At 41.9% G+C, this 12449-nt stretch overlaps 1 protein-coding gene across 4 annotated transcripts in view; it reads right to left on the bottom strand.

The window, feature by feature from the left end:
• MID2 (midline 2) overlaps positions 1-12449 on the bottom strand; it is a 594385-nt gene that overhangs the window by 33365 nt on the left and 548571 nt on the right. Inside the window, exon 10 of one of the 4 annotated variants that reach the window (XM_068247692.1) lies at positions 10597-10682. The exons of the other annotated variants lie outside the window; for them this stretch is intronic. Coding sequence (XP_068103793.1) covers position 10682 — 1 coding nt within the window. The 3' untranslated portion in view covers positions 10597-10681. Of the gene's footprint in view, positions 1-10596; positions 10683-12449 lie in introns of those variants that run through there. 4 annotated transcript variants of the gene reach the window in all.

The following is a 12449-nucleotide window of genomic DNA, read 5'->3' as shown; positions in this document are numbered from 1 at the left end:
CTGTCACTACCTGAACTAGGGGGCCCTGTCACAACCTAAAATAGGGGCTCCTGTCACTACCTGAACTGGGGGGCCCTGTCACTACCTAAACTGAGGGCTCCTGTCACTACCTAAACTAGGGGCTCCTGTCACTACCTGAACTGGGGGGCCCTGTCACTACCTGAACTGGAAGGCATTGTCACTACCTAAACTGGGGGCCTCCTGTCACTACCTGAACTGGGGCACCTGTCACTACCTGAAATGGGGGGCCCTGTCACTACCTAAACTGGGGACTCCTGTCAGTACCTGAACTGGGGGGCACTGTTGTCAGAAAATCATATTAATGCAGAGAAATAATCACCATCTTGCTTTAAACTGATTATATATGTGTTAAAATGTTTTGCAGATTATTTGGGTGAATTTCTTGATTTTAGGATTATAAGCTTCTATAAATTCTTCTTTAATCAGTTTGGTTTGAGTAACCCTTAGTGTCCTTTTCTGCAGTCAGGGCCGGGCTGGGGCCCTGGGGCAAAGGAGGCAGCTGGCCCAGGGCCCCAGAGCTTGTAGGGGCCCCCAGTGGCTACAAGAGGAAAACATTTTTTTTCAAATCGGCCTTATAGTTTTTGAGAAAATCGATTTGTAAGTTTCAAAGGAAAAAAAAAATACACATTTAAAAACCTGCCGACTTTAATGGTTCATAGCAAATCCACCTTAAATGCTAGAAACCCTAAATTTGCAGGATATGTTAAGGAGATCATTAGGAATAAGAGGAAAAAACAATTTTTCAAAAAGACCTTATAGTTTTTGCGAAAATCGATTTTAAAGTTTCGAAGGAAAAAAGTATACTTTTAAATGCGGTAAATGTCACTTTTAGTAGCAAACCTAACGGTAGTGTAATTTTACATGCATCAAACGAAAGCGCAATAAATTTCCTGACGGGGTTTCCAGGGGGTCCAGGGGCAAATCCAGGATTTCCAAGGGGGGGGGGGTTCTGAAAGTGGCGTGTGGGCGTGGCCAAAACATGGTGTGGGTGGAGCCAAATACTAGCAGTTTCTAGGCTAAATTGCACTCCCCCCAGTATAGATTAGATAGGTATATGCCCCAGTATAGATTAGATAGGTATATGTCCCCCAGTATAGCTTAGATAGGTATATGCCCCAGTATAGATTAGATAGGTATGTGTCCCCCAGTATAGCTTAGATAGGTATATGTCCCACAGTATAGCTTAGATAGGTATATGTCCCCCAGTATAGCTTTGATAGGAATATGGCCCCAGTATAGGTTAGATAGGTATATGCCCTCAGTATAGGTTAGATAGGTATATGTCCCCAGTATATGTAGCCAGGGGGTATATGCCCCCAGTATATGTAGCCAGGGGGTATATTGTCCCCAGTATATGTAGCCAGGGAGGGCAGTATATGTAGCCAGGGGGATATGTGCCCAGACTGTATATGTAGCCAGCAGGGGGATATGTCCCAGTATATGTAGCCAGAATGGCTGGCTTCCAAACATTCCACCCGGTGGGCTGCTGCACTTGCCTGAGGGGACTGAGACCGCACGCTCGCATCACTACTCCAAACGAGCCTCACTGTTCTCCAGGCAGCCTCTCCAGGGTCTGGACTTGAAGTGTCCAATCATGGCCAGGGGAGGAGCGCGGGCCGGCCGCTGCATGGCGTGGTGACGTCACGTCATCCGGAAGGTAGCCATGGAGACCAGTGGGACGCCATCACCGGCCGGCGCCGCCGCTGCCGATAAGCTAATGCATCTGCTCTGGGCCCCCCGCTCTAGTCAGAGTCCTCCTCGCCCCGCACACAGATATGAGCAGGCGGCAGCTGCGCATCTGTGGCTGCCGCTGCTCAGATTTAGAGGAGACATTTGCGAATAGTCTCTGACTTCCGGTTTTGGTGCAGGGGGGTGTTCTGTACACCCGGAACAACCCCTTCCGTGCGCTTCTGGGGTCTATACGCAGCCGCAGCGCTTTGGCCAGGGATCGCTATACAGCCGCAATATGGCTGTATAAAGATCCCTGGCATTTTTTCCTATTTTCCCCCCAAAAAAATTTATGTTTAGAGTGTGGGAATTTTTTTTTTTTTTAATTATGTGGGGTCCCCCCTCCTGAAACTTTGTAACCCCTTGTCCCCATGCAGGCTGGGATAGCCAGAATGTGGAGCTCCGACCGATTGGGACTTCACACCCTGTTATACCAGCTGCAAATCCCCTAATGCCGATTTTTGTTCCGGGGTATATGTTGGGGGGGCCCCCCAGGTTTATTTTGCCCTGGGGCCCCATTGTTGCTTAAACCGGCCCTGTCTGCAGTAAGCTGCCTGTTCCCTGTACAAGGTTATGTTTATATTAAGATAACGCTGGAGAAATGTTCTGACTTTACTCAGATCTGGCTGTAATGCCTGCTTAGCAAGGCTTGCCCATCAGAGATATATACCGCAGAAGCTAAGCCTGCTATACACTGATATAGTGATCATAGAGTTATTAATTAATGAGTTGATCACTGATAGACTAATATAATAAGGTAAATAAGTTTGCTTTCCATATATTTTAGCAAGTATTAAAACAGATGGCTGTTGGTTATGAATACAAAAGCAAACTAATAGGCCATGTGAACAAGACAGTACAACCTGTGACCACAGGGGGCGTTCAGAAAATCCCAGTTAATTAATGATGAACCAAAGAACATGCCAAGTTCCTAGAATAAGTCAAGAACATACGCATAAATCTTGGCATCCATCAGATCCAGAAAGATGTCATAAAGACAGCACCTGGATCATTACTTCTGTCAAATGATCTAATTAACCACTTGAGGACCACAGTCCTTCTACCCCTTAAGGACCAAAGCCTTTTTTTCCATTCAGACCACTGCAGCTTTCACGGTTTATTGCTCGGTTATACAACCTACTATCTAAATTAATTTTCCCTCCTTTTCTTGTCACTAATACAGCTTTCTTTTGGTGCTATTTGTTTGCTGCTGCGAGTTTTACTTTTTATTATATTCATCAAAACAGACATGAATTTTGTAAAAAAAAATGATATTTTTAACTTTCTGTGATAAAAATTGTCAAATAAAGTAAAATTTCTGTATACATTTTTGTCCAAATGTATTGTGCTACATGTCTTTGATAAAAAAAAAAACATTCAGTGTATATTTATTGGTTTGGGTAAAAGTTACAGCGTTTACAAACTATGGTGCAAAAAGTGAATTTTCCCAAAGTCGGATCTCCGACTTTTCTGACCACCTGTCATGTTTCATGAGGTGCTAAAATTCCAGGATAGTAAAAATACCCCCCAAATGACCCCATTTTGGAAAGAAGACATCCCAAAGTATTCACTGAGAGGCATGGTGAGTTCATAGAAGATTTTATTTTTTGTCACAAGTTAGCGGAAAATGACACTTTGAGACAAAAAAAAAAAGTTTCAATTTCTGCTAACTTGTGACAAAAAAAAAAAAATGAAATCTGCCACGGACTCACCATGCCCCTCTCTGAATACCTTGAAGTGTCTACTTTCCAAAATGGGGTCATTTGTGGGGTGTGTTTACTGTCCTGGCATTTTGGTGGGTGCTAAATTGTAAGCACCTCTGTAAAGCCTAAAGGTGCTCATTGGACTTTGGGCCCTTTAGCGCAGTTAGGCTGCAAAATTGCCACACATGTGGTATTGCCGTACTCAGGAGAAGTAGTATAATGTGTTTTGGGGTGTATTTTTACACATACCCATGCTGGGTGGGAGAAATATCTCTGTAAATGACAATGTTTTGATTTTGTTTTACACACAATTGTTCATTTTCAGAGAGATTTCTCCCACCCAGCATGGGTATGTGTAAAAATACACCCCAAAACACATTATACTACTTCTCCTGAGTACAGTGATACCACATGTGTGGCACTTTTTTGCACCCTAACTGCGCTAAGGGGCCCAAAGTCCAATGAGTACCTTTAGGATTTCATAGGTCGTTTTGAGACATTTGGTTTCAAGACTACGCCTCACGGTTTAGGGCCCCTAAAATGCCAGGGCAGTTTAGGAACCCCACAAGTGACCCCATTTTAGAAACACAACACCACAAGGTATTCTGTTAGGAGTATGGTGAGTTCATAGAAGATTTTTTTTTTTTGGTCACAAGTTAGCAGAAATTGACACTTTGTGAAAAAACCCCAATAAAAATCAATTTCCGCTAACTTGTGACAAAAAATAAAATCTTCTATGAACTCACCATACCCCTAACGGAATACCTTGTGGTGTCTTCTTTCTAAAATGGGGTCACTTGTGGGGTTCCAATACTGCCCTGGCATTTTAGGGGCCCTAACCCGTGAGGAGTAGTCTTGAAACCAAATTTCTCAAAATGACCTGTGAAATCCTAAAGGTACTCATTGGACTTTGGGCCCCTTAGCGCAGTTAGGGTGCAAAAAAGTGCCACACATGTGGTACTGCCGTACTCAGGAGAAGTAGTATAATGTGTTTTGTGGTGTATTTTTACACATACCCAGGCTGGGTGGGAGAAATATCTCTGTAAATGCCAATTTCTTTAATTTTTTTTACACACAATTGTCCATTTACAGAGAGAGTTCTCCCACCCAGCATGGGTATGTGTAAAAATACACCACAAAACACATTATACTACTTCTCCTGAGTACGGCGATACCACATGTGTGACACTTTTTTGCACCCTAACTGCGCTAAGGAGCCCAACATCCTATGAGTACCTTTAGGATTTCACAGGTCATTTTGAGGCATTTGGTTTCTAGACTACTCCTCACGGTTTAGGGCCCCTAAAATGCCAGGGCAGTATAGGAACCCCACAAGTGACCCCATTTTAGAAAGAAGACACCCCAAGGTATTCCATTAGTAGTATGGTGAGTTTATAGAAGATTTTATTTTTTGTCACAAGTTAGCGGAAATTGATTTTTTTGTTTTTTCACAAAGTGTTATTTTCCACTAACTTGTGACAAAAAAATAAAAACTTCTATGAACTCACCATACTACTAACGGAATACCTTGAAGTGTCTTCCTTCTAAAATGGGGTCACTTGTGGGGTTCCTACACTGCCCTGGCATTTTAGGGGCCCTAAACCTGAGGAGTAGTCTGGAAAGCAAATGCCTCAAAATGACCTGTGAATAGGACGTTGGGCCCCTCAGCGCACCTAGACTGCAAAAAAGTGTCACACATGTGGTATCGCCGTACTCAGGAGAAGTAGTATAATGTGTTTTGGGGTGTATTTTTACACATACCCATGCTAGGTGGGAGAAATATCTCTGTAAATGGACAATTGTGCATAAAAAAAATCAGAAAAGTGTCATTTACAGAGATATTTCTCCCACCCAGCATGGGTATGTGTAAAAATACACCCCAAAACACATTATACTACTTCTCCTGAGTACGGCGATACCACATGTGTGACACTTTTTGCAGCCTAGGTGTGCTAAGGGGCCCAACGTCCTATTCACGGGTAATTTTTTTAGACATTTGGTTTCTAGACTACTCACGGTTTAGGGCCCCTAAAATGCCAGGGCAGTATAGGAACCTCACAAGTGACCCCATTTTAGAAAGAAGACACCCCAAGGTATTCCGTTAGGTGTATGGTGAGTTCATAGAAGATTTAATTTTTTGTCACAAGTTAGTGGAAAATGACACTTTGTGAAAAAAACAATAAAAATCAATTTCCGCTAACTTTTGACAAAAAAATAAAATCTTCTATGAACTCATCATACACCTAACGGAATACCTTGGGGTGTCTTTTTTTTCTAAAATGGGGTCACTTGTGGGGTTCCTATACAGCCCTGGCATTTTAGGGGCCCAAAACCGTGAGGAGTAGTCTGAAAACCAAATGTTTCAAAATTACTGTTCAGGGGTATAAGCATCTGCAAATTTTGATGACAGGTGGTCTATGAGGGGGCGAATTTTGTGGAATCGGTCATGAGCAGGGTGGCCTCTTAGATGACAGATTGTATTGGGCCTGATCTGATAGATAGGAGTGCTAGAGGGGTGACAGGAGGTGATTGATGGGTGTCTCAGGGGGTGATTAGAGGGGAAAATAGATGCAATCAATGCACTGGGGAGGTGATCGGAAGGGGGTCTGAGGGGGATCTGAGGGTTTGGCCGAGTGATCATGAGCCCACACGGGACAAATTAGGGCCTGATCTGATGAGTAGGTGTGCTAGGGGGTGACAGGTGGTAATAGGAGGTGATTGATGGGTGTCTCAAGGTGTGATTAGAGGGGGGAATAGATGCAAGCAATGCACTGGCAAGGGGATCAGGGCTGGGGTCTGCGGGCGTTCTGAGGGTGTGGGCGGGTGATTGGGTGCCCTAGGGGCAGATAGGGGTCTGATCTGATGGGTAGCAGTGACAGGTGATGACAGGGGGTGATTGATGGGTGATTGATGGGTAATTAGTGGGTATTTAGAGGACAGATGTAAACAATGCACTTGGGAGGTGATCGGATGGCGGGTTTGCGGGCGATCTGATGGTGTGGGTGGGTGATCAGATTGCCCGCAAGGGGCAGGTTAGGGGCTGATTGATGGGTGGCAGTGACAGGGGGTGATTGACAGGTGATTGACAGGTGATCAGTGGGTTATTACAGGGAAGAACAGATGTAAATAATGCACTGGCAAATTGATAAGGGGGGGTCTGAGGGCAATCTGTGCGTGTGGACGGTTGATTGGGTGCCCGCAAGTGACAGGTGGTGATAGGGGGTGATTGATGGGTAATTAGTGGGTGTTTAGAGGAGAGAACAGATGTAAACAATGCACTTGGGAGGTGATCTGACGGCGGGTTTGCGGGCGATCTGATGGTGTGGGTGGGTGATCAGATTGCATGCAAGGGGCAGGTTAGGGGCTGATTGATGGGTGGCAGTGACAGGGGGTGATTGATGGGTGATTGACAGGTGATCAGTGGGTTATTACAGGAGGGATAGATGCATACAGTACACAGGGGGGGGGGGGGTCTGGGGAGAATCTGAGGGGTGGGGGGGTGATCAGGAGCCCCCAGGGGGCAGTTAGGACCTAAAATAAAAAAATAGCGTTGACAGATAGTGACAGGGAGTGATTGATTGGTGATTAGGGGAGTGATTGGGTGCAAACAGTGGTCTGGGGGGTGGGCAGGGGGGGTCTGAGGGGTGCTGTGGGCGATCAGAGGGAAGGGGGTGCAGGATCAGTGTGTTTGGTGCAAACTAGGGTGGCTGCAGCCTGCCCTGGCGGTCCCTCGGACACTGGGACCACCAGGGCAGGAGGCAGCCTGTATAATACACTTTGTATACATTACAAAGTGTATTATACACTTTGTATGCGGCGATCGTGGGGTTAACAACCCACCGGCGCTTCCGAACGGCCGGCAGGTTGTTGTAGCGGGTGGGCGGAGCCAGTTGCCGAGGAAGCGCGCGTCACCAGTGACGCGATTGCTCTCCCGGCATGCCGAAAGGACGCAACGCCCATGGGCGTATTGCGGTCCTTTCGGCGTCCACTTTGCCGCCGCCCATCGGCTGTGGGCGGTCGGCAAGTGGTTAAAATGTTATTGATGTAATTTTGATTAGAAAAGACGTAGATTACTTACGTTAGTAAGCCAAGTAGCGTCATATATGTACGCACCTGTTCAGATAACCCGCTACTTCAAAATGTCACAAAATGTCAGAATGTACCAGTTAAAAATAAGTTTGAGTTTTGTGCGTCGATGTAAAATCCCCTAACCAATGCCATCTTAGAAGTTTTACAATAAAAAGGCCTGACAGGCTAGCATATTTTATCATCGAGCCTGAAACTCTACTGAGATCGATTGAGGCCTAAAAGGCTACCTACCGTCCACTGTGATTCTAGAATACAAAAGAGGTAATATGCATTATTCTTGGTGAATTTATTGACAATAGCTTATATAAACGTTAAAGACTTGTCATTTCAAACTTCAGCAGTTTTTTTAGATAACTTATTTATGCTATACTTCATAAACAATTAGCTCTGGGTCCCCGGTTCGAATCCCAGCCAGGGCACCATCTGCAAGGAGTTTGTATGTTCTCCCCGTGTCTGCGTGGGTTTCCTCCGGGTACTCCGGTTTCCTCCCACATCCCAAAAACATACAGATAAGTTAATTGGCTTCCCCTAAATTGGCCCTAGACTACAGTATTTACACTACATAATACATACATAGACATATGATAATAGTAGGGATTAGATTGTGAGCTCCTTTGAGGGACAGTTAGTGACAATATAATATGAATATACTGTACAGCGCTGCGTAAGATGTCGGCGCTATATAAATACTAAATAATAATAATAAGCATTACTATTTAAATGCAATTGCAAGCCTAGGGACAACTACCTAGCTTTGATTGATTAAGATATATCTACTTTAACCAGTTCACCCCCAAGGGTTTTTATCCTAACGGACCAGAGCAATTTTCAGTTGTCAGCGCTCCTCCCTTTTATTCCCTAATAACTTTATTACTACTTATCACAAGAAAATGATCTATACCTCGTTTTTTTCGCCACCAATTAGGCTTTCTGTGGATAGTACATTTTGCTAAGAATTTTTTTATTCTAAATGCATTTTAATGAGAAAAACAGAAAAAAAAAGAAAAAAAATCATTATTTCTCAGTGTTCAGCCTTTATAGTTTTAAAATTAAACATTCTCCTGTGGATAAAACAAACACGTTTTATTTGCCCAGTGGTCCCGATAATTAAACCGTTTAGATTATGTCCCTACCACAATGTATGGCGACAGTATATTATTTTGAAATATAAGTGGTTATTTTTCTGTTTGTTCTGGCCATAATTACAAGCCCCTATGTAATAAATTAAAATTAATTTTCCCCCATAAAATATAGAATAAAAAAAGCTGAGTCCCTAAGGCAACTATTTATTTTATTTTTTTAAGCTGATTTTTTTTTTTACAAGTGTTTTTTTTGGGGGGGAGGGTTGGAAGTGTAATTTTATTAATGATGTGTATATACTTAAAAATGTATGTATTTTGTAAGTGTAATATACTTTTTGGCCACAAGATGGCGCTGGTGAACACTCATAGGACGTGTTCACTTTTTTTTTTTTTTTTTTTACACACTTTATTAAACTGTTACATTTCCTGTTTATGTGAATGGACGTAGCCGCTGTTCGCGGTCACGTCCATTCACTCCAGGCACTGCGATTGGGTAGAGGACTGTTCAGTCCTCTTCCCCAATCGCCCAGCACGGGATCCCGACGGTAATGGCGGCGGTAGCGGCGGACACACGGCGGTAGCAGCGGCGGGAATGCGCGACGTATTAAAACGTCATGTTGCTGTTAATAGCGGTAAGCATGACGTTTTAATACGTTAGGATGTCGGTAAATGGTTAAGTTCTTTATACAAGAATAGAACGTTATATATAATTTTTTGAGGATAACGCCATATTTGTATGTACCATACATGGTGCAATCTCGAGAAAACAATTATCGATGAAGGATAAAATCTATAGAAGAAGAATTGCTAAATTAATATGGGCTTGTTTTACTAAAGGAACTTTGAAAATGTATATTGGATGATGGACAACAACGGGAGTGATGTATAATCCTGTATATATGCTTTATCTATATTTTTTATTTCAATATAATTTTATAAAATTCAACAGATGAGTGTTGCGTATTTTTTCCAGAGGTAAACCTGTTAACCTATAAATATTCTGTTTATAGTGAGCTACACACCCACTACTGACTAATCTTGATTATGACGACTTTTTAGGCTTGCCTTTTAAGTAGTTTATAATCATTTACAGCAAATATCGATAAGATATTTGACAGATGGCACCCCAGATGTGTTAACAGGTTCCCTGGAATTAGATATATTCACATGATGGAATCATAGATCACGGTGAATTTAACCCGGGAAAATAAGCTAGCAAAAGTTTTTATATGGTTTGACATGTAACTGCAACAATAACCTGAAGCAAAGAAGAAAGAATTGTTATGCTTTGTTAATCTCAGAGAGGAGATTTTTTGTTACAAGCACACTCAAGCTACGGTCTATAGAAGACTTTAATAAATAATACTTGAAGTTATTTTTATCTGAGAAGTGAAGTGCTACCTACATATCCGTATATCTCTCTGACAAGAGATTAAAACAGGATGAATCTAGTAGCTTTTTGTTCAAATGCAACATGCCGTTGATATCTCAGAATACAGAGGAAATATTTGAGAAACACGGACAATGTTTATATTTCTCAGTTGAACTTCGCAACACTAAAAGGAAGATTGTGCGCAATAGATGATTCTAGCAGAGTAACATACCGTATTCCTTAACAAGAGAAGGAGAAACAGTTTTGGGTTTTCTTTTACAAGATATTTTTATGAGAAGTACAGTACTTTATAACGGACATGTAAACACATATTGTGATGAAGCAAATTCCTATTTTTTCTTCAAGCAAATATAATGCAGCTAAATAATGTATGTCCACAGCGCTAGAAAGTATATGAATCACTTTTTATTGCTTTACAAATAAAAACCAATGGTATCATAGAGACCTTAAACTAAAAATAGCACCTGTCCCTTTAAATCACATACATTCACAGGCACACCACTCACTCAGACTCACTGCAGTGAGGTTGTCCGTAAAAAAACGCTTAAAAAGGGATCCCGGAAAAAGATCCAAAAGTCCACTGATATCCAATAAAAATCAATTAATGTCCAATTGGAAATTCATAGGTACAAGTCGTCCTTCAAAACAGTGTCTCTGGAATTGTTTCTGAAAGAAATCGGAAAAAATTGCTATAATCTTAAATTCACGGCGGATTATAGTGTATCATCGGTCAATTTTTTGGATCTTAAGATATTTATTGAATCCAATGCTGTGCATACATGCACCTTTTTTTAAACCTGTTGATTGCAATAGCTTTATTAATATTGATAGTTGCCATCTATCAAGATGGCTAACCAATGTACCAAAGGGACAATTTCTCAGTTTAAAGCACAATTGCTCAAGACCTGAGGATTTTAAGGTGGCAGCTGGTGTCCTGAGTAACCGCTTTATGGAAAAGGGGTATGAGAAGGGATTGATTGAGAGGGCACTGGGAAAATCTGGAAACTATTAGCAGGGAAGAATTGCTAACAGGAAAAAGGGGAGTAAAGAGTTGGACCGAGGATTGTCCAGCCCTGCTATTAGATTATTGTGGACAGGCTGTAAAAATAAAAAAAATCATTTACCAGCATTGGAGCCTGTTAAGAGAAGATGAGATATTAAATGTCTATTTGGAGGATTTTCCTAAGATTATTTATAGAAGGAGTGCCAATGTGGGACAGATTATAGCACCTACTGTATCAGACCTGGTTTTAAAGAACAACAATAAGGGTAACAAATTTAGGAGATGTGGAGATTGTGGAATGTGTGGTGCAGTGGGAGGTATGAGAGTTGTGCAGGAAGTGACTTCTTTCCACAATTACATAGTAACATAGTTACATAGTTACATAGTTATTTTGGTTGAAAAAAGACATACGTCCATCGAGTTCAACCAGTATAAAGTACAACACCAGCCTGCTCCCTCACATATCCCTGTTGATCCAGAGGAAGGCGAAAAAACCCTTACAAGGCATGGTCCAATTAGCCCCTAAAGGGAAAAATTCCTTCCCGACTCCAGATGGCAATCAGATAAAATCCCTGGATCAACATCATTAGGCATACCTAGTAATTGTAGCCATGGATGTCTTTCAACGCAAGGAAAGCATCTAAGCCCCCTTTAAATGCAGGTATAGAGTTTGCCATAACGACTTCCTGTGGCAATGCATTCCACATCTTAATCACTCTTACTGTAAAGAACCCTTTCCTAAATAAATGGCTAAAACATTTTTCCTCCATGCGCAGATCATGTCCTCTAGTCCTTTGAGAAGGCCTAGGGACAAAAAGCTCATCCGCCAAGGTATTATATTGCCCTCTGATGTATTTATACATGTTAATTAGATCCCCTCTAAGGCGTCTTTTCTCTAGACTAAATAAACCCAGTTTATCTAACCTTTCTCGATAAGTGAGACCTTCCATCCCACGCATCAATTTTGTTGCTCGTCTCTGCACCTGCTCTAATGGCAACACATTTCAGATAAAGGGGAATTTTTCATGTTCAACTAAAGGATTGGTTTATCTGATCAGTTGTCCTTGTAAAAAACAATATATAGGGAGAACAAAAAGAACTTTAGAGAAGAGAATGGGGGAGCACCTGTACAATATAACAAGAGGATATGAAAAGCATCCATTATCACTGCATTACAAAACCTTCCACAGCTGTTCTATACAGGGCTTATCTTTTTGCGGTCTGGAAAAAGTAGATAAGGATTGGAGAGGAGGTGACTATATTAAAAAGCTATCACGTACAGAATCAGCATGGATTTATAAGCTGGACACCATGACCCCAAAAGGTCTAAACTGTGACTTTGAAATCTATGCCTTCTTAAAATGAATGTTTTTTAGGTTTAATTTAACCATTTTTATTTGTATGCACATTCGTTTTCTATTTATTAAATT

Source organism: Hyperolius riggenbachi, chromosome 8 (assembly GCF_040937935.1).
Source record: "Hyperolius riggenbachi isolate aHypRig1 chromosome 8, aHypRig1.pri, whole genome shotgun sequence".
Lineage (NCBI taxonomy): Eukaryota > Metazoa > Chordata > Amphibia > Anura > Hyperoliidae > Hyperolius > Hyperolius riggenbachi.
This window is presented reverse-complemented; position numbering and strand designations above follow the sequence as displayed.